At 32.7% G+C, this 22,354-nt stretch overlaps 3 protein-coding genes across 6 annotated transcripts; all 3 read right to left on the bottom strand.

Annotated features, from left to right (window-relative positions):
• Positions 1 to 670: 670 nt before the first annotated feature.
• LOC129297623 (protein GOLVEN 6-like) lies at positions 671 to 2,007 on the bottom strand. The gene is made up of 4 exons (XM_054935957.1): positions 1,863 to 2,007; positions 1,695 to 1,759; positions 1,522 to 1,588; positions 671 to 1,186 (listed from the first exon to the last, which is right to left on the bottom strand). Exons 1-4 carry the CDS (start codon positions 1,972 to 1,974, stop codon positions 1,008 to 1,010), a joined length of 423 nt encoding a protein of 140 aa, XP_054791932.1. The 5' UTR covers positions 1,975 to 2,007; the 3' UTR covers positions 671 to 1,007.
• A 2,676-nt stretch (positions 2,008 to 4,683) lies between these two features.
• On the bottom strand, positions 4,684 to 9,784 carry LOC129297624 (uncharacterized). 4 transcript variants are annotated; one of them, XM_054935959.1, is made up of 6 exons: positions 8,910 to 9,784; positions 8,698 to 8,787; positions 7,530 to 7,643; positions 6,433 to 7,292; positions 5,415 to 5,806; positions 4,684 to 5,235 (listed from the first exon to the last, which is right to left on the bottom strand). In XM_054935959.1, the coding sequence occupies exons 3-6, from the start codon at positions 7,537 to 7,539 to the stop codon at positions 5,127 to 5,129; spliced, it is 1,371 nt and encodes a 456-aa protein (XP_054791934.1). In that variant the 5' UTR covers positions 7,540 to 7,643; positions 8,698 to 8,787; positions 8,910 to 9,784; the 3' UTR covers positions 4,684 to 5,126. The 4 variants fall into 4 exon arrangements, with proteins under 4 accessions (XP_054791934.1, XP_054791936.1, XP_054791935.1 ...); XM_054935961.1 differs by having other exon boundaries at positions 9,323 to 9,784; XM_054935960.1 differs by having other exon boundaries at positions 9,327 to 9,784.
• Positions 9,785 to 13,675: 3,891 nt separating this feature from the next.
• Positions 13,676 to 17,773, bottom strand: LOC129297625 (D-aminoacyl-tRNA deacylase-like). Its single transcript, XM_054935962.1, has 9 exons — positions 17,488 to 17,773; positions 17,203 to 17,386; positions 16,957 to 17,099; positions 16,662 to 16,725; positions 15,763 to 15,815; positions 15,508 to 15,563; positions 15,058 to 15,132; positions 14,663 to 14,851; positions 13,676 to 14,119 (listed from the first exon to the last, which is right to left on the bottom strand). Exons 1-9 carry the CDS (start codon positions 17,587 to 17,589, stop codon positions 14,032 to 14,034), a joined length of 954 nt encoding a protein of 317 aa, XP_054791937.1. The 5' UTR covers positions 17,590 to 17,773; the 3' UTR covers positions 13,676 to 14,031.
• Positions 17,774 to 22,354: the final 4,581 nt, after the last annotated feature.

Here is a 22,354-nt window from a genome sequence, read left to right as displayed (position 1 = left end):
ATAAAGACTGAATGGTGATTAAAAAGGAAAAAGTGAGCTAGAAAATTGACACCCTTCTACAAATGTGAGTTAGAGGAAGTTAGCCATGTAATAATGCTTATTTCAAATACTCCCTTCGTTTTAAATATAAGCAAAACATTTATATGAATTTTTTTTTGTTTTTTATAGGCAAAATAATAATTTTCAAGACACATTTATAATATCTTTCCTCAATTGATGCTCCTCATTAAATGATAGCATTATTAAATTAAGAGAAAACAAAGGATTGATCATCAGGACATTTTAGTCTAAAATTTTCAATTTCAAACATAATTATTAAAATTAATTAACTTTCTTAAACGATAGATGTTAGCTAAAATTTACCTATATTAAAATGATGAAAATAAAATGATGAAAATTGATTTCCTCCTATATTCTTTAAAAGACTTTACCGTAAATCATGTAAATCACATTTGTTGTCATTGATTCTGGGATATTGTCTTAGTCATAGATTAGAATTTTCAAACCATCCATGCTACTAACTTTGGAAACTACAACATAAAGTTGGCCATGTGCAAAAACTACTAAGACTATAATATATATATATATATATATGATTACTTGTATGCATGTTCTTGCAAAAGGGGAAAAAACACATACAAATTAATAAGATTATATGCTCCAAACAAGATAAGATATACATAAATTACATACATGTCCATCAGAAATGCAAATAATAAGGGATAATTAAACATAGAGACAAAAAAATAAAATAAAATCAAGGGGAAAATGGTTACAGAGTGACCTAAACTTTAGGGTTTCTGGTCCCTCCTTGTGTCGGCCACAACACAATAGAGGATGAGGACAGAGACTACATATAACTCGTAGCACAAGGTACCTAATTACAAGACACGCAAATTCAGGGGCCAATACAAAACTGTGTGTCCAAAACAAGAAAAGAACTAGCTAGTTGATTTAGTTTTGGGGGGTATAGTGCAAAATCTAAAATGGTCAATAGCTCCCATGTTTCACGGAGCTACAGGTATGTTCTTGTTGTGTATTGGTCGTCTTCTTCTCACTCTGCTATAATCCATTGTCATGTACTGTGAAGGGTCCTCCCCTTCCACCCATTCTTGCCTTGTCCCCTTGTTCTTCTTCTTCTTCTTCCTTACCACCTTCATCTTCTGCTCTTTTTCTTGTTCCTTCCCTGCAAAATGTTTCACAGGTCATGGCTTCATATTTCACTGATTAATCAGTTAAAAAATCTATGGATGCTGCTGTTGTTTAATGGGGTAGTATTTTAATCTAATGCACTGTCTATTAATGTATACCAGTTGTGCTAAGGATCTCCTGGTTTCTGACATGTTTCAGTATGCCACATGTTTATTTATTGATTATTTGATAGATTGGACCTAATTCATGCAATGTGTATGAATACATGAGGTTATTAATTATTATGGAAGATACAGGATTCAAGAAAAGGGATTTGATACAGATATGGGATAAGATAGCATGAAGGAGAGAAGTTTTCTTGATGCTTACCTGAAAGGTTTTCTTTGTCATTCTGTTTCGACGCACCATGTGTAGATTCTTCATCATGTTCTTTAATCTATATTTTCCAGGAAAATACAAGAGTGAATGACACGTATATAGATGATTGAAAGAGATGACGAGAATTAGATTGACTGATGATCTGCTGCTGATTTCTGCAGTACCTGTCGTTCAGTGTTCATAAGCTTCCTTGGGAATATTTGTGGGAGAGAGAGGTAGTGTGAATTTACTGCTCAAATGAAAACCAAATATAAAAGCGCACAACCTGATCACTTCAAGAATCATAAAGAAAGAGAGGACAAAAGGGAGAATATAAAGTTAGTTTTAGTTACCTTGATATTGAAGAGGAGGTTTCATTAACGGAAGTTGCAGAGAACCAGAACAGTGTGGAAGCAAACCAGAGAAGAAAATGCTTAGCACAATGATGGTCATTACCAGCTCCATCTGACTAACTTTACTTATGCACAATGGAGTTTCTTCAGCTGTTGGGTTTTGCTTATACAACCTCATATGATGGCAGAGATAAATATATATATATATATAGAGAGAGAGAGAGAGAGAGGAAACTCAAAGCACAACAATGGAGAGTTCCAAAACAGGTTCATGAAAATCTCAAATATAATATTGATTTGCTCACTTTTTAGGAGGCTTCACACAATTTGGGTTGATTTTGTCACCTAATGCTGATGTAGGAACCTCACTTTCTGACTTTCCGTTGCATATAACCAAGCTTACATCTTCATCAACCATTTGCTCGGTGAAGAATGATCATATTTGATACTTTCTATTCATCATTTGCTTCTTCATATCTTTTCTAATATTATTGAGATAGTCAGTTCAGTTTCCTCTAGCTCCCTGCTTCAACGATCTGAAGTCAATTGAAGGGACAACAATCAATTAGGTGTGATTGTGTAAAGCCACTTTCAACAACTTCCTTTAACTTTTTAAATAAATAAATAAATGGCTTGTTCTTGGTTTACAGCACAATGTAACCCTAATTGGTGAACACTTGTCAATTACAAAACATTAAACTAAAGATTATGTGTACTAGGATTTAGATTGCATCAATTAAAAGTGGCTTCCGTTTCTTCGCTAGTTAAATTAATTCCTTTTTTGACTGTTGTCTATTTTTGAAAATAGAATCAGACCTATGAGAATGGAACTTTCTGGGCTAGGGTAGCTAGGGAAGCCATGAAGGGCACAGGAAACTGATTTTCTTTTCTCACATGCCTTAACAGTTGCTCTCTCTCTCTCTCTCTCATATATATATATATATATATATATGTATGCATGTATACCCGTGTAGTGCTAGGCATCGAAATTACCACCCTGGTGGACCCCCACATTGAATTGATTTTCAAAGTTTATGTTCGTGTTCGTGGGAAGAAGAAACAGAGAATTGACATGAAATAGAGATGATAGGTGGCCTTAGGAGCCCTTGGTTAGTTCCATCCACGTCAAATTTAAGGGACATACATACCGACTAATTCATCATCCAAAGGAAGGCTTGTGAATTTCAAAGCTAAGCACATGTCTTGCATTGTATAACTCATCAATATCAGATTGCATCCCCACTCATCCAACTTTTACGTATTTATTATTATTATTATTATTATTATTATTATTATTTATTTTCCAGGTTGAACTTTCATTAGTTGAGTCTCAGCAAGGGGTAGCAGCTATTGTTTTACCTGATTTTAAATATTATTAAGGAGATGTGACTACATTTAATATCTGACTATATTTTAAGCAAAGGATTTAATAAAAGAATACATGTGCATAATTAAAAAAAATTTAATTTAAAAAGTTTAATTTATGTCCAGTTTGTTTAGTATTGAAAATGTTATTTTAGTTAAGCTAAATATGAGAAAGTTGGTGAGAGCATGAAAGAATTATCAATAAAATTAAGCTAAGTATGACGGATGTGTTAAATATATATAAGTTGAAAATAGATTTTTTTTCCCCAACAAAACATCTATAACCGGCTTAATGTTATCCCAATAATTGCTTCATGTTAAGTTTAACTAAAATAACTTTTTTAATCTTAAACAGACTGACTCTTACTTTAATTGATATTTGATCTTTAATTGTTTGTTGTTTGTGCACAAAGCACATGAGAGAGAATCCTGCTTGGACAAATAAGCTCTATTCTGCTTTACTTGTAAACCTAATTTAAACCATCAGAACTTGTCATTAAAGATGAACTAAGCAATGGGATTGAGACCAAGAAAATCGTGGTCCCAAGACAAGCTTTGGGAGTAGTAAAATTTGAAGGTCATTGCTAGAGAAGAAGAGGATCAAGGAATAGCAATATTTTAATCATTTCATATTATTTGATTAAAGCTTCTATTTTGCTTTGTGTAATTCCATTTTTTATAAAATTAATTTATTCTATTGTATGGCATTTACTCAAATTTTAATATATCACATGCAACGAAGAAGTTCCAATGTCAAAATTGAAAATACACATAAGAAAATACCCCAGCTATGCCATATCAATTGTTATTTTACATTTTTTTTTTTTAAGGTTTCGAAAGCTGTCTTTTTTCACAAATTCAAGGCATGATTATTTTTTTCCCCCATACTCACAGTTAATAATTATCAATTTATCTCTCTTTATTACTTTCTCTTTTCATCTTTTTTCCCTCATTTATCTTATCTATTACTCCCTCTTCAAAGAGGGGATTGAATAAGAGTATTTTAGTTGATATATAATCATATTTTTTTTATTCACTAAAAAATTTCTTAATTTACATTCCTTAACATCAAACGACAAATTAATATGGAATGGAAGTAGAACAATTTTTCTTGATAAATTACAATATTCATAAATAATAATAGTATAATTTACTCCTCAAACCTCATAAACCACCTATCTAGTTCATTGTGTATAAGTAGAATATAGAGGAGATCACCCTCAAATTCCATCTATTTAAATGGAGATTCAAATTCTTTCACTTCTGCATTATTATATCACCTAAAAAGTTCAAAATGCAACTCCCCTCGATTAATAAAACAAAAAAATCAATAAAATAATTCAAATAGCTCCAAGAATTATTTCATTCCAGGACAACCAACATGTGAAAGAATCAATGCTGTCAAAATTTTTCACATAATAAAAGGGGTAAAAGTTGCCAGAATTCAATTTTAAAAAACAAAAATCCGGTGTACAAAAAGTCAAAAACCCTTCCTCTCAGTCTCATTTCATACATTACTAATATACACTGTTGATTAATTCGCTCCTCTCCTTTCTGCCATGGAAAGAATTTATCAGAGATTATTACAGCAACTTCAAGAGATTTGACTAGCTCGCTTCTACTTTGAGAGTTTTCGGAACATGAACTAACCTAAACTTATCATACACTTACACTTGGAATCTTTAATGTAGATGAGAATGATTATACCATATATTGAAGACTAAGGAGGAAAACAGATGGAAGGAAAGGGGGGGAGGGACAGGGCTTGGCTTGCATAAAGGAGCTCAAACTCAGCGTTCTAACCTTTCTGGTCAATAAACATCTCGGAGATGTACATGAGATTCAATGATATCATATATATCTCATAATTCTAAACCTGTAAAAGAGAGAAAGAATTGTTCAGAATCTACAGCAAAGAAGGCCCTCCCTCCAACCCTTCTGCCTCCGGTGATGCCTTTTGTCAGCTTTCGCCATTCTGACCGGGCTGCTATTCCATTCAGATTGCAGTCTACAATCAGAATATGTGAAAACTTTAGCGCAGTTCTTCAATAAAATCAAGAAAAGCAGATATTAAGTAGAACATGATATCCATAAATTAGGATTTCATTTAAGAACTCAATAACAACCACTCAAGAGAATTAGTAATGATGGAGAGGCATTAAACCAAGAAGTTTTATGGAAATTTACATGGGAAAGGCAAAGGAACGCGCGCTAGTTGTGCTGCTATCTGATCGAAGCGAAATGCTACCGGAAAAGGGTACAGGTCCTGAGTAACATATATGACTAGATACACCTACAGCCGAGAAACTTGACTCGCCATTGCAATGATAAACTTGACTTGTAATAGACCTCCCATCTTCAGGCTTAGCTGTATTTAGAAAGTCATCACATTTACAGCTACCATCTTGGTGACGTTCCTTTTTACTACAAGAAGCCACAAAATCTGAAGGAACAAAGTAGCTATCTCTGACAAGGATATCATTATCCAGTTCATTGACTGCAGGGTTAGCCAATACTGCTTCCCCAGCCCTGTTTTTGGATTCTTCATGCTTGGAGTGTGATTCAGGCTCGCTACAGACCTGCATGACAATCATAGGGATCAATTTATGATATTTATATCTTGCTGTGCAGTTCCAAATAAATCCCAAGAAAAGCTTCTTCAAAACTAGGCTAATCATTTTCAATATTTCAATAAAAGCTTCTCCAGAAGATTTTATTGTTCAAAGACTGATACAGAAGAAATGATAACCGTGGAAGGAAGAGCAGTGGTTTGCATTTAACAAATAAAGCAGGTAACACATTTTTTCCTAGTCATTTAAACCATAAACCTTCATAATTAGTAGTTCAATACTTCAGTCACGCAAATAAGTATTTTGGTTTCTTCACAATATTCAAAGTTCATAGTCAAACACAAGGCCCTTGTAAATTTAAGTTCAACAGTGAAAGTACAGGCCAATGGCCACCTATTTTGCATTGAAATTTCATTTAAACCAAAAATGGAAGTGACAAGAATCAAAATTTAGACTACCTGCTTATAGAGGCTCTAACATCAAGTCAACAACAATTTTAACTCAAATATAAGCTATTAACATTTTTATAATAATATCAAACATAACATGCAAAAAATAGTCAATCAATCTTTTCGAAAGGCACATAAGATTTTCAAGCAAAATCTTTACATAACAGAAGCTAAAATGCAAAATACCTCCGCATGGTTGAGTTCAACTTCATCACCCTTATCACGCAAAGGCTTAGCTTCTTCTGGTTCTATCTCTTGCAACAAAAATGTGCCACCAGGTAAAACCATTTCTTTGTTCTGATCAGCAAAATTTTCAGTATCATTCTCATCCCTCTGAATTAAATCCTCAGACTGATGATGTTTAGCAGGAACCTTGTCAGATTCCTTGGTTATTGATAAATCTAGATCATCTGGTAAAGGCACATTAATCTTGCTGTTGTCTTTCTCTGATACTTCTGTTCTTGAAGGATCAAAAGGCAATAATTTAGAAACATCCTTTTCATCAACACTATTCTCATACCGGACCTTATCCATGGCAGGGACTCCTTCATCAACACATATATCCTTAATAAAATGGCAATTACTTTCTTTGTAACATACTATCAATTCTGGTTGACTTTCTGCCACACATTCATCAGAATAGGTATCTTCACAATTCTCACATGAATCTGACTCTTCTGGAGAATCATGGATCCACACATCATGGGGCCTTTTTGCATCAGATGCTTCTATATCTTGGGAAGAATGAGAGACAGGTTCAACAAAGTTCTGGGCCTTTGCTTCATCTTTATGTTTCAAATCAACTATGCCTGTAGGGCAAACAAATTTTGAAGCAATCAAACCTTCCTCCCCCTCCATGTCATATTGTATTGGAATTGGATTCCCCTCATTACTCTTTAAATCAAAGGAAATCCTTCCGTCATTTTCCTTCACTTTCTCGCTTCTTGATTTGCATAGGATGGAGTTTGGATTACTATCATTGAATTCAAAGGACTGATTTTTAGTTTCAAGGCAAATATTTGGATGGCAAGAGACGAGCTCACCCTCTGCACGTACATCTTCATGTCAGTTAATATAAAATCACGATTTCAAGTTTGGAAAACGAAATAGTAATAGTGAGGATTAAACAATATAAAACATAAAGAGTTGAGAATAAAGTCCTAACTGATTTTACGATGCCACATTTAGGTGAACAGTTAGTTAGTTAATGAGCAGATACATATATGGCAGCTAAAGATAGTGACAGAATTGAATGCAGAAATCAGAAGTAGGCTGTTTATTACCTAGTTTCATGGTTCACGTGGACTTCCTTCAACACATTGAAAAATTTTCCTTGATTCAACCAATCATATTTTCAATCAAACACTGATACGATAGTGCCCAATATATGCAGGATCCTGAATATCAGAAAAGAGAAAACATGAACAGGTTTAGCAACCAGCAAGTAACTAATGGTAACAGTACTAACTGCACGTGATGAAAACAATAGCGGCAGCAAACTCTGTAGACAAAAAATGGTGAAAGCCAAATATCAGTAACAAAGTTCCCCGTCAATAATACAAGGATAATCTCATCCTGAAAAATATTCTAATAATAATTAAAAAAAGCATAACTAATATGCATAAGGGATCTTAGAATTGGATTTTAAGAGGAAGGTAACTCTGATCTGTCACTAACACAGCTAATCCCCGTTTATCAAACATTGAAGGAAATTTCTGCTAATATCTCTGAATTATAAAGTGTACTAAGAGCTTAATCAAGGGCCATTAACATTTACTAATAGCCTCAAGAATATAAGGTTTAGAGTAAATCACTTGACTTGGAAGAATTGATGTCAGTAAGTTTTGATAATTTCTTATTTAAAAACACAGTTTTGGCGTCCATTTGTCTATAAAGTACGAAAACGAAATACCAGTCACCTTTTTTTATTAGGAGTAAAAGTTTTCCGCCCAGTGTAGTTATCAATGTATACAAAAAGACAAAGCAAAGTTTTAAAATCATCGGAGTTTTATAAAGATTTCAACTGCAAAACCCCAAAATTACAAAACCACAGTTCAAATCACGAGGCCCCCACAACTTGACTGTACAAAAAAATTATCATTTTTTTTTTGGTACAGAAAATCTAGGTTGTTTCTTAGCTCTGATAAGGTCTAACACACCAGAGGAATTAAAAAATAAAAATAAAAAACACGAACACACACACACACACACACACACACACACAAAACCAAACCTAGACATCCAGAAAAGCAAGTGCAAGTCCTAGCTAGGCTACAAACCGATGGAATGAAGGAAATCAACAAACATGGACAAGTGAAAGATCCATCTCAGATCCCAAAACCTTCAAAGGCATAGCCAATAAAATGACAGGAAGAAAAAAGACAAAAGGAAGGGGAAAAGCCTACATGCATCAACTGAAAGAAACAGATTATAATACGCTTCACACAATACCTTTTCTTCTAGATGAGGCTGCCTGCAGTAGAGACAATTTAAGAGAAGAGTCTAACAGAGCCCAGAGACAAGAGAGACAGAGACAAGATACTGCAACAACAATGATAATTTAAAATTGCAATGAGCAGATAAAGAAAGAGGAAAAGAAAGGGTATTCCAGAGACATTCAAATGGATGAAACTAAAGCAAAAGCAGAGGCATAAAGGAATTACCAAAGAACAAAGCCAGAGTTTGCTTTTGTTTAGAGTATGAAGCATTGGAAAGGAAGAAAGGAAGCAAAAAAAAAAAAAAATAATAATAATAATAATAAAGAAAAGAATCGTAGAAGTATGTTTCAATAGAGAGAATATGAATGAAGAGTGAGTGGTGGGAACTATAGCCCTATTGCCCTAATAATGGTCAACCGCAGTAGCTGTTCATCCCACGTCTCCAGCATTTAATGTAAAAGCTTAAAGAGAGCAACAAACAAGTAACAACCCCTGACCCCCACGACCCCTTATTTATTAGGGCATGTTAGAGCATTCAATAATGGCCCCTACCCCATCTCGTTTCAGCGATTTTATTTCATGCCCAAAATTAATATATGTGCGTCTTTGGACCTCTTTCCACTTTTTGTTTTGTTTACCTACCAGACCCGTCTTCGGATTCCCGCGTTTCCGCCATCTTCTTCTTCTCCTTTTTCGCCGCCAAAAAGTCGATTTATCCTTTTTATTTTTCTTTATTTCGTCATCATTTTTCCCAACCTACCAACCACTGAGAATTTTCCCGAGAAAATTCATAAGGAAAACAGAGAGGGAAAGTGGGAGACTCAACACTTGAACTCGTGGACCGTGTTAAATCCTTCTGAGCGATGAAGTATATATGAACAAGCAGAGCAACGAGAAGTAAAGAAGAAGCCGACTCGCTTGTTCAAAAATAAATTAGGGAAAATGGGAGAAAAAACGACCCCATGTGAATTCGAGTTTCAAAGGATGCGAAGGAAGAAAGGGACGTTATAAGGCCCCCGCCAGAATGTTCCCGCTTCTGATGGCGGCTGTTCTGGTCATGTATCCGAAACCAAATAAGATCCTTCCAATGGCACAGAACAATATGATCATGAATCATTTTATCTTTACAGAATCAGATCAATTTGAAGCTCTTTTTGTAGCCAAGCTGGTCACGACCAAGTGCTTAGAGGTGGTAATTTGAATGGGTCAGACTTATTCGGGTCGGGCTCATTGAATGGGTCAGACTTATTCGGACCGGGCTCAATTTAGATCGGGCTTAAAGGATCCTACTCTTTTTAAGAAGCTCATATAGCCAAGCTCGGCCCTAACGCCTTCGGGCTTCGGGCTTATTCGAGCCGGCCTAAATACCCGAAACTTTTTTAAAAATATTTTTTTTATTTTTTATTCAATTTTAATTTTAAAATAATTTTATTAAGCATAACATATTATTTTAACTTGAAAAGAATAAAAAAAATAACTTATTAACTTTGTAGTTAAGTATTTAAGTAGTTCTGTTACTGTTTTGTTGTATTATGTACAATTTATTCATGAATGTTTCCTTTACTTATAAATTAATATCTTATTTATTTAAATATTGCCCTTATCATGGTTATATAAAAATATTTATATATTTTAATTGAATCATATTATTTTAATTATGATCAAGTTAATCTCAATTCAACTATGGTTAGACCACTAATTTAAATTTATTGTCCTGATTAGTTCAAAATTTTTAATAACTATTGGATAAACTGTACTTTTTATTTTTAAGAATATGAAAAAAATAGTCATTATTATATTATATAAAATAAAATTATTTAATTATGGGTAAAATACTATTTTTTGAATTTTTTTCTTTAAACCTTTTATATTATTTAAGTCCTATATATAAAAGGTATTTATTTTAGTTCATTCTTAATTTTTAACTAAGTCTGATGTGGATGATAATCAAATAATTATCTAAAAATATTATTTTATTTATTATGTTTATTTAGTAGTAGAGCCGGAAATTAGTACATGTTTAAATTTTATTTTTAAAATTATTTTTAATTTAAAATTAATTATCTTATTTTATAAAAAATATATTATATAATTTTTTGGACAAGAAAATGGTGTATATGCAAAAAAAATTGAGTCTTAAAATATAAAAATTAATATTAAAATATATTTTAATTATTATTTTGAGATATTTTATTTGATTGAAAATAATAAAAATGGAAAAATATAAATGTTTTTATTTTTTTAAATAACTATGATAATACACTCAAATATATGATATTTTAAAATAAAACAATATAAAACTTGAAAAATAATTAATATTTATTATATTATATATTTTTTAAAAAAATTATTTTTTTTCTATTCGGGTATTCGGGCCAAGCTCGAACCCGATCGAGCTTGGCCCGAATAATAAAAAAAATATTTTTTGGGTTCGGGTATAAATTTTTCGGGCGGGTTTGGGCTGGCCCGTCGAACTTGGCCCAAATTACCGGCTCTAAGTGCTTGTTTATCCAACTAGTGTATAGGAAAATTATTTTTATAAAAAAATGTAAAATATATTTAAAAAGAAAATATTATTTTTTTTCAAAAAATATTTTTCCTCCCATCAATTACATAAAATTTTTCATAATATTAAGATGAAACTAAAACCAATTTAAAAGCTCGTCGGATTGAATTATGAACTTTTAAATGCTAGAGTGAACATAATGCTTCTAGGTCACATGTGATTTAAGTTTTAATTCTTTCATTATACGTGTAAAACTAGATTTTATGATATGTTATTAATTAACTATTAACCCGTGACAAAGTTGTTGAAGGTTTTTTAAAACATGGAATGGAGGGAGAACACTGCAAGATTTTTTTTTTTTCCTTTTTTTGTACTTTGAATTACATTTTTTTTACAGTTGCCTTATAAAAAATTGATAATTTCTTTTTGCACTGATAAAAAAATGTTTTAAAAAATCATACTCCAAGACTAACTTTCGATCTTCGCATTTATAAATACAATTTTTAATTCTCTAAACATTATTTATGTTTGTATGTCTTTTTTAATACAATGTATGCATGCCTTTATATGTTTGTCCATGCGTGTGTCTGTAGATATGCACACGCACATATATGTGCAATATTGTGTTTCTTGTGTCTTTCCTTGAAAGTTTTGTGTTAGTCCAAACGCACACGTAGTGCAAGAAAATGAGAAAAACATGGCATACGTGTAAAACTAGATGTTATGATATGTTATTATCATTATCATTTATTACTAACCCGCGTAAAAGTTGTTAAATATTTATTATAAAATGGAATGGAGAGAGAGCACCTCAAGAATTTTCTCGTAATTTGAGTTACATTTTTACAGTTGTTTTATAAAAAATTTGATAATTACTTTTTGTACTGATAAAAATTTTTTTTAAAAAAAAAAAGCCTTCTCCAAGACTAACTATCGATCTTCGCGTTTATAATTACAATTTTTTATTTCTCTAAAGTATTTTCTATTTATGCATGTATGTCTTTTTCTTAATACAATGTATGCATGCCTGTATATGTTTTTTCAATGTGTGCATCCAGGAGCAACATGTGTGTGAGGCTCGGAGGAAATTACATGTTAGCATACAAGTTTTTATATTTTCCATCTTTCTTTTTTCTCCATATTTTGCATCCTTCACTTGGCGGAAATTACAAGTCAGGGTACAAGTTTCTATATTTTTCACCCTTTTCTTTTCATATTTTACACTTTTTATTTTGATATTTTAAACTCTAAACCCGTTAAGTCTTAAATGAAAATAAATTAATTGTTGAAAGATTCTAAAACACAAAAATATAGCAGAAAAAAATTATTAAATTATTTTTTAAAAAATTAATATTTAAATATTTTTGCTCATCCTGAGCCAGTATTTTGACTTCGCCAGTGTATGTATATGTAGGTATATATGCATACTGATACTATAGACACATATACAGGATATTGGATTAGTGTTTCTTGTGTCTTTCCCGGTAAGTTGTGTTGGTCAAAACACACACGTAGTGCAAGAAAAGGACAGAGACAAGTACAAGAGGACACGAAGCTATTGGGAAGTTGTCAGCCAAGAACACACTTTGTGGTCAAACGCAAGCCAGCCATTGAGAAGCCATGTTGTGTTCTTTCTTTTCATGGGTCTGTTTATGGGGGTATTGTAGAGAGTTACTTTTGCAATAGGGACACTGACCCTTGAGCTCAGGGCACCATGTCCACTGGCTCTGTGACTTGTCTCAGTGACTTGTCCTATTTGATGTGTTTGGTATTGGCCTTAAAACTGAGGAAAAAAACAAAACAAAATATATCTCACGCTCCGGCATTTTCCTTCTGGACAACATGCAGTAGATAGATCAAGGCCACATCTACACTGGCCGACATTATATTTATAGCTCATTCTTATACTGTTTCGTGGCAATATAAGGATAACCTGTAATTTCCAGAACCAATGGCCTTATTTGCCATATGTAATATAACCTTCATTTCATTGCTCCGTCATAAGAAATTAATAAGAGTTTTTGAAAAAATTACTAGACTCCTAAAAATTGTAAAAACATGTGAGTATATAATGACTATCACATTTAGAAATCTCACATAAAAAGTAAGGTTTATAAGTACAAGAAATTCTCCCTCACAATATGCTAGTATTTTAAGATAAATTCTGTCTTTAAACTTATGTTCATAATATTAAATCTTTCATTGAAAGAGCAATATCACAGAAAGAATTATGAATGGAAGATTCTAACCAATAAAAGTCCAAGTGAAATGCCATAGAATAGAATCACCAGAGACATTGGCTCTCAAACGAGGGATGCGTCGTCGTGAGTTTCATATTAAGAAGTCTCACAAAAAAAAAAAGAGCTTTATAAGTTCAAAAAACTCTCCTATCCAATAGCCTAATCTTATAAACCTTCATTCCACTGATTCATGATATAAAATCAACAAGTGTTTTGTTAAAAAAAAAAAAATAGACTCCTTAAAATGTATAAACATGTGTAAGTATATCATCCCTAAAAATATGTGTGATCATAAGAAGTTTATATTGTAAAATCAAGTACAACAGATTTTTCATTCCCAATGAGGGCTTCATGTTGCAGCTATATTTAAGAAGAATATACTCATTCTTCACTTCTCCTATTAAATATAAACTGACGAAGATGACAAAAATGGCTCGCTTTAACAACCCCTGAATTTCTGGATAAACTTCATCTTCTTCATTAATCACTATAAAATCATCTTAAATGATTGCTAATCAGGTGGGCATGCAACAATCTTCAGCCTGCCTTTACCTGCGCTGTGCAGAAACTTCTTGTTTCTTAAGCATTTCATCCTTCAAACTCAATAGAAGTCATTTGGTTTGCCAATTTTAATATTCTTCTGGGCAAGGAATCCTGTTATGGCGTTCTTCTGCCAGCTCTTGAAACTCCTGCCACGTCATAGTTTAGGATAACAAAATAGCTACTTTAGTGACTAGAGTGTTATAAACCAATAACTGCTACAATAGGTTAAGAATCATTCCACACATCACACTTAAAAACATTCTCAATTTGGACTAATCCACTCAGAAATTTCACCAAGAACTTAAAGAGAGAGCAGCGGGAAAAAATAGAGCCAGCAAGGAAAAATAGTAAATACTCCCTTAGTCCCAATTTATAAGACAATTTTTGACAAAATTATACATATCAATGAAGTTCATTAAATATAGTTTATAATCTTAATTTTTCTATAAACATCCAAAAATATCCTTCATTAGTAAGAGAGAGAAGGAAAGAAATTTATTTAAGGAGTGAAATAATGAGGGTTAATATTGAAATAATTATCATTAATGAAACCTTACTTTTATCAAAACATCTTATATTTTGAGATTTCAAATCACCTCCAAAGATGTGTTACTAAAAGGGATAGAGGGAGTACAACACAAAACGGCCCAACACACACCAGATGAAGGATTAAAGCTCAGAAAGCTTACTTGTGGTCAAGATGGGCAATAATTTCGCCACCAGGAAAAGCAGCTCTAGTAGCCTCATAAGCAGCAGTTATAGAAGCTCTCCAAGTCCCACCAATCTCTTTCTCATCTGTTCCTCCTTTTGACTGGTTTGGATCATCCATTGGCAAGGAATATCCAGAAAGTAGGTGACCCACCCAAACATCGCCTTTCCTAGCATTGCAAGAATAGAGCATGTTCATATCCCATTTAAAGAAGCATATACCCATGACCAGAAACAGGTTTGCAGAAGCTGGTTTCTAAGTTTTTCATTAATTTGAATTTAATCTCTCACTTTTTATATGTATTCATAATCAGGAAATTCAATTTTTTTTAAAATAAAGAAAGCATGAATTAGCTCATAGTCAATGACTACTTACATGACTACATCCATATGCCGAGGTGCATAATGTCCACCACCTATCCCGAGAAGGACTTTCTTCTCAACATTCTCCCTACAGGGGGATGGGAATCAGGTTTAAGTTAGAGAGAAACTTCAATTACCCGAACAGAAGAAAGCTATTATAACCAAAATTCCAAAATTAAGGATACATTGATGTAGAACCGATTAACAGGATGGCACAATAAAATACTAAAGTTAACCAAAAAGTGAAAATGAGAAGAACACGGTCCTGATGTTATTCTATCCCATTAAGGTTTCCAAGATGAGAAGACCTCATAATTTAGCCAGGGGTACCAGATCCAAACAAAAAAGTTGCAGCAAAAACAACCACTAAGTTCATATTCAAGAAAATGAATCATTCAAACCTCACATAAGAAATCAAGAATTGGTACCAAGCAACCAAAATTTTTTAGTTCAATGGTTCTACCTGTTCCAGTTTCCTATATCTGCCCCTCCTCCAAGTCCGATTCCTTCCCAGACCAACTGCAGGAAGCCAAACAATATCAATTCAACAAACAAAATGAATTACCACTTTGGAGCTGCCTTTCTAATGATCATATTCTTTATTTGCAATTAAATTTAAAATTGTAATCTATGTCATGATGAAGTTTTAGAAGGGAAAAAAAAAAGTTATCCATGCAAGAACATTATAGATACTGATGCAGGCTATAGTTGAAAGGACCTGAGCCATAACTCCAGCAGCATCCTGCCTCTTCCAATAGTCTTCAGTACTTCCTGCACCAGAAACAGAAAACTCATCCTTCAACAAACATTAAGAATGCATTTAGCTAATTGCTCCTTCAGCAAATTTAGAATGTATCCTAGGACTTAGCAGCCACAAACTCCTAAAGAACCACAGGTAAATATGGAGTTTATAGGCAAAGAGAAAACGTCTAAAGGAAATCATATTTAGTAAGGATGAAAGACCAAGGATGACAGATAATAGTTGAAAGGAAAGGCATGGAGAAAGAGGATTTGGACATAAAATGATGATGAAAGACGACATAATTAGGAGATAAAATTCTCTAGTTGGGGCCTAAAAAGGATTGGACAGAAGTAATAATGTTGGGTCAGAAATAATGTAACTCCATATGCCGGACTTCAGAATAACCATGAAAAAATATGTGAAAGGTCGATTTGAGAGGTGAGTAGGTGTAAAAATACTATCAACATGAAACCACCATAAAAGGGATGCAGAAATACATTCAAGGTTAAAACGATGAGCAACAATAGTGGAAAAAGTAAAGTAAATTCACATTATAGGAGATGTTCACATTAAAGGACAATAGTAACAGTAAGTTATACTGCTTGCCAAGCTTATTTTTCATTGCTCCATTTTGTTACACATGGAAAACTGAAAAAGATGGCACCTTCTTTACAAAAAACATGATTTCGAAAAAGGAGAGAAAACACCAAAATAAAATTAGGACACCTCAAAGCCAAATAATGGTAGATGCAGAAATCTAGCAGTTTTTTGTACTCAGTTTGAGCAACTAGAGCAAAATGCTTATTATAGTATAGAAAATATCAAAGCGGTCAACCAAAATAATCTGGAAGGCAGAAGGGAAAAAAAAAACTCACCAATCTCTAGAAACATGGTTGGCTTGCTTGTCAATGGCCCATGATGAGTAGCCTCCAAAGTAATCTAAAGGAAGGAAATAGAATGATGTTGAAGAATCTTTTGCAAAACTAAAGAAATAGATATCAGACCACAGGCAAAAAGGTTAATGATGCAATCATTACAAAGCCATAGATTGCCCACTTCCAAACTACAACCACAGTGGGATGACAAACTATGGAAAACATTTATCATTAGACAAGAAACAATAGCAAAATTAGAAAAGGTAACCGAAATTCCAACAAAGTAAAAGGATACCTCGAATTCGGGGACCAGATTATGATCTTGAGCAAGTTTTTTCAACTGCCGAATCCAAGGCCCGATCCGAGGACTGGGTATTGCTGCCCATCCAGGTTTCCCACCTTGTGGTGGAACATCACCTTCACGCAAATGAGGCACTCCTGCACACACACAAGTCACAACGCCATTCCCCAAACCCAACAAATGTTATATACAGAACTTTACACTTCACAAGAAAACCAGAAAAGTCATGCAAGAAAGTACCAATTGGGTGAACGGTTAGGGCAGGTTTATTAGAAACTGCGGTGTGCTTGCTGAAGAAGATGACCTCATCGACGACCTCACCAGTCTTGTCTTCCCACCTCTTGTCGAGATCATCCTCTTCCACTATACCCTGGCCATGCAGCAACACTCTAGCACCTTGATTCACGAAGGTCTTCATATCATCCTAAATTGACACGACACAAGAAAATGAAAATCAGCAGAGTGGTAAAAATGAAAAATTTAACATTTGGGATGATGGATTCGAAAAAGGCGACTCCTTCAAACCTGGAAATGAGGTCCGGGTTGCCATCCAGGCTTCGCCAACAAGGCATTGGCCGGGTTGATCGAAGCTGGGTCGGTCGTTGTTGCCACCAGCAGTATCACCATTGCTTCTTTCGCGTTCTTTCTCCGAATTTTTTTTTTTTTTTGAGTTTGAATCTGAAATATTGTATCGGACCTGAATATAAGGGAATAAAGGTTCAATTTTTACATGCAAAAAGAGAACAACTTGATTTTGAATACCAAAACGCGGCTTAGCTGGAAATCTGGGAAAGGAAGGTTTGTGGGGTGTCCACCAATCCGTGGGGCGGGGGGCGGCACATAGGAAGGATGGTACGTCGTCGTATATAACTAACAGTAACCGTTAACCGTTTCTGGAGGCTGGGCTCGATTGCTGTTACGAACCAGTTCATGGGCTTGAAAGCCCATGTTGACGATGACATGGTGATGAACTCATTGAACTACTCTTCAGTTTCTAGGACCAAATGTTGTATTGGGTCATTAGATTAATAATGCTGTCATTTTATCAAAAAAAAAAAAAAGTATTCTCTCTCCTCAGTCAAAGATATCCTTCCGCATAACAAATGGAAAAGACATGCTAAAAAATTGAATACTCCTCTAATCATATCTATAAAGTAGAAAGAAAAAAAAAATTGATAAGACACTTGTTAATTTTCAATGCTCCTCTTTATATTTTTGTCCTTATTTTATACTTTGAATAAAAATATTAGTAATGAAATTTAAGAATATTTATTAAGAGTAAAGGTGAAAACTTATTAAATTTTAAGACAAAATTAATGCGATTTAAGATTTTTTTAATTGTGGTGAAATATATTAGGAGTAACTTATAAATAAGATCAGAGGGAGTAATTCTTAATAATGTCACAGTAATTTCAATAACGACTTAAAAATAAACTTTCCAAAAAAAGTATACCGTGGATAGTAAACATTTATGATTATCAAATTAGCACTTGTAGTTATATCCTACAAAACACAACTAAGAGCATTTCAAAAAATTTTGCATTATTTGTAAAGGTATTTTTGTTGATTCCATATTTTCAATTACTTAAAATAACACTTGCAACTTATCTTTCAATGAAAAGTTTCAATACCTTCTTCTTGTTAAATTAAGTTTAAACGTGACCTACCAAATTTAATCGGACAGCCCACCATTGCGATCAATCGTCCCGTTACTGTTTCGTGGGCTAGGCTCAATTCAACTGCCCCAAACTAGTTCATGGGCCGAAATGTCCATACAGATGCCTCTTGGGCTTGTAAAGCCCATGCGCGGCTTTTTTTTTTGTAAAGCTAAAGTTTTTTGGAGGATTCGAGTCCTAGCGTCACAAATCAATTGTCAGATATCAACAACGAGACAAACACGTTCATTTTCATACTGAAGAAAGATAAAATCAAAACATACAGCAGAAAGCCAAACTGAGACTGGGTGGGATAAAACAAAGCTATACTTGACATGTAAAGCAAATAAGCAGTAAATATTTGCATCGAAGAGATAGTGTCGTAATATATATAGGAAAGCACCAACCTACAAGGCATGTTTACATAAAAATTGCCAAGTTAGGTGACACCAAAATGAGCCTATCAGATTGGTAGGTCATTGCATTATGTAGGCCACACCAAGAAGGTTTGGCCCCTGTTCTTCTCTTATTGTCCCTTGATTTTTCCCCACCTTTTGCATCACGTGCTTTTCTTTTTTTGTTTTTGTTTTAAGTTAGTGTCCCTTCCCCATGGAGTTTTTTTAAAAAAAAGAAAAAAGAAAAAAGAAAAGAAATTATATTTAACATATCTAACATTTCCTTACAAGAAAAAGGTTCCCACACCAAGCACACAATAAACCCACACAAACACTTTTTCCTCTTTAACTACAGGGGGCTTGATTCTCGCAACTCTTACATTAAGGGGTGGGATTTTTTGCATTATTTATTATTATTTTTTTGGATTATAATATAGGACGTTGATAACTATTTTATATTTTTTTAAGAAAAAAGTTAGGTGAAATTATAATTTCATAAAAAAATTTACATCTTTTTAATTATAGCATTATTAATATTACAATTGAAATATCAATGTATTATTTTTTTCAAAAACAATAATAAATAAAGTGGAGGATTGTTTAGAAAAATAATTTAAAAAACTATCTAACACCTTATATTTTGGATGAAGTAAGGTTGGAATAATTAGTTGTGACACTTTTCAACTTTTTTTAATTCTTTTGACTATTTAGTAGTACTGCTTTTATATTTCGCATGGGCTTTTCTCAAAGAAAAATATATATTTCTCACAGGCAGTTATGCATTTGATGAGGGCCAATGGAATGTTAGATGCTTATTGTAAAGTTATCAAAATAGATAGCATTCATGTGATCACCTTTAATGATTTTTTTTTTTAATGCGTGGGTGTGTTTCTTTAAATTTTAAATTACTTGCACATAACTTTTCTAATGTTTTTTTAAACCAAAAAAAACCTCCATAGTGTTTTAAAAGTTAATTAAAATTAGGTCCCTTGAACATTCAATTTTGGCCAAAGAACACCTGCCACGTCCATCTTCTCACCACTGGAAATGGTCATGTCAAATTACTAAAAGAAAAAATAACAGTGAAATCTATTTAAATTATGTAAATGATAAATTAATCTCATAAAATAGAATAATTTTCTTAAAATTCCTTGGGATTTTTTTGTTGTTAGATAATTAAAAGAAAAGACACTTTTGCCCAGACATGCATTAGAATTGAAAATTCACAAGTCTCTATTCATAACTTTGGTTCCAATATTAACAAATTTATCCCTAAACTAACAACAATTTATTAGTCATTCGCAAGTCCTAATGTGCAAGTCCAGCCAAGCATCAGAGTTGAAAATTTGCAAGTCTCCATTTACAACTTTAGTTCTTAGGTTGACAATTTTTATCCCTAAATTCACAATAATTTATTAGCTATTCGCAAGTCCTGATGTGTAAGTTTAGACAAGTATCAGACTTAAAAATTCACAAGTCTCTATCCACAACTTTGATTCCTAGGTTAACAACTTTTGTCCCTAAATTTGCAACAATTTATTAACCATTCACAAGTTCTAGTGTGCAAGTCCAAACAGCATTAGAGTTGATAATTTGCAAGTCTCCATTCAAAATTTTAGTTCTATTATTAGCAAGTTTTGTGCTTAAATTCACAACTATACAACAAAAAATTGTAATGTACCCTCTGAGTAAGCATCAGTACCACATTTTTCAGCTTTAAGCATGAAGAGAAAATGAAGATCTCAATCATTTACACACAATAACCCACATCAACTTCAACTATCACATGTGAGAGGAGAAAATTTGAAGAAGGAGAGGAAATTTACTCACGTATAGCAGACACAACAAAGGAGGAATGTTTGCTTATATATATCCACACACAGCAGCCAAATAAAACAAACAACCCATATACAGAAACTAAAAAAAAACAACACACGAAGGAGAAGGAAGAGAAGGAGAGGGAGACGAATCAGAAGCATACCATGAATTAAGGTGTGAATGGAGAATCCAGATGGACTAGAAAAATTAGCAAGTTTCTTCAACGAAGATTGCAATTTTTGTTTAATTTGAGGGCAATTTGGTCACTTCATTTGATTCCCTAATGACAAAAGGATCCCAAGGGACTCCAGGGTAATTATATCATTTGTAAGACAAATCTATCATTTACCTAATTTAAATGAATTTTTTGTCATTTTACCTTACTAAAATACACAACAAATTTATAATTGTAATTTTTATACAACTAGAGTAAAGTGCCATGTTGGCATAATTATATGTGCATCTTTTATTTTTTTATTTTTAAATATATATATTAAGCGCAATGAAATAAGTGCGTGCCTTAGCTAATGTAAATTAGTATGGCTATGGTAGATGTGGGTAGCAGTGGGCAAATAGGTTGTGGGTTGAGTTAGGCCAACCCGTCATATAAAATGGGTTGGAAAACCTAACCAAATCCATTTTCTAGCGAGTTAGCCTGCCAAAAATTATCTATTTTTTTTAATAATTTAAAATTTATATAATATAAATATATATTTATTTCACATTTTAAAACAAATTAGCAATTAAAAAACTTATAAATAAATAAAATTAACATAAAATTCAATCAAAAAAATTTATTTTGCTAGATTTTTACTATCATTCACCTTCTCGCCTAGATATGCTATCTTTCACTGAGAAAAAAATTTAAATATAAACCCATATTATTTTTCTCAATGAATTTATATTTATGATTTCAATCAATAGATCTTATGAGATTAAGAAATAATATATATTCAAAATATTTCTATAAAAATTAATAAATCATCTTTACAAACTATAATAAAAGTTTATTTGCAAATTGTAAAAAGATTTACACTATATTTTAAATGTAAAGAATATATTTGAGAATAATAAATTATATATTAAAAAATATTATCATTATTATATATTTATAAAAAGATATAGTATGATGAAAAAAAAAAAATTATTTTTTAAAAATATACTAGCTTGTTTTAACGCACTAGTTTTGCAGGTTAGGTTAACTCATCCCATTTAAAAAAAAAACAAGCCAATTTTTTTAGCATAATCATCAAAATTTGCAAGTTAGACAAGTTAGCTTGTGAATTCAACTTATTTTCCAACTCTAAATGTGAACATTTAAAAGTGGTAATTTGGCATCAAACAGGTGGGTTAAAACTTGAGAGCACGTGCTGTCAAAAAAACAAAAACAAGAAGAAGAGAAAAGAAACTTGAGAGCACGTTGGGATGCCTTGCATCAAAAGTTGTACTTCCTTTTATATTCCTTTCAATCAATTCTAATCCATTCATTGTTAATTATTATTATTATTAAGTAGGAGTGTCTTA

Source organism: Prosopis cineraria, unplaced genomic scaffold (genome assembly GCF_029017545.1).
Source record: "Prosopis cineraria cultivar Desert tree isolate PC_DT_omini unplaced genomic scaffold, ASM2901754v1 PC571, whole genome shotgun sequence".
Taxonomy (NCBI): domain Eukaryota; kingdom Viridiplantae; phylum Streptophyta; class Magnoliopsida; order Fabales; family Fabaceae; genus Prosopis; species Prosopis cineraria.
Note: the sequence above shows the minus strand (reverse complement) of the source record. Positions and strands in the feature narration are given on the sequence as shown.

Coding starts and splice junctions, on each gene's coding strand:
- LOC129297625 (XM_054935962.1), bottom strand. CDS start 17,589: ATGGTGATACTGCTGGTGGCAACAACGACCGACCCAGCTTCGATCAAC. Junction 17,100..17,202: donor CCTAACCGTTCACCCAATTG/GTACTTTCTTGC, acceptor GTGTGTGTGCAG/GAGTGCCTCATTTGCGTGAA. Junction 15,816..16,661: donor AACCATGTTTCTAGAGATTG/GTGAGTTTTTTT, acceptor TTTCTGGTGCAG/GAAGTACTGAAGACTATTGG.
- LOC129297623 (XM_054935957.1), bottom strand. CDS start 1,974: ATGGAGCTGGTAATGACCATCATTGTGCTAAGCATTTTCTTCTCTGGT. Junction 1,760..1,862: donor ACCTCCTCTTCAATATCAAG/GTAACTAAAACT, acceptor TCATTTGAGCAG/TAAATTCACACTACCTCTCT. Junction 1,589..1,694: donor TTATGAACACTGAACGACAG/GTACTGCAGAAA, acceptor TGGAAAATATAG/ATTAAAGAACATGATGAAGA.
- LOC129297624 (XM_054935958.1), bottom strand. Junction 5,807..6,432: donor TTGAACTCAACCATGCGGAG/GTATTTTGCATT, acceptor ATTGTCATGCAG/GTCTGTAGCGAGCCTGAATC. Junction 5,236..5,414: donor CGTTCCTTTGCCTTTCCCAT/GTAAATTTCCAT, acceptor TTCTGATTGTAG/ACTGCAATCTGAATGGAATA.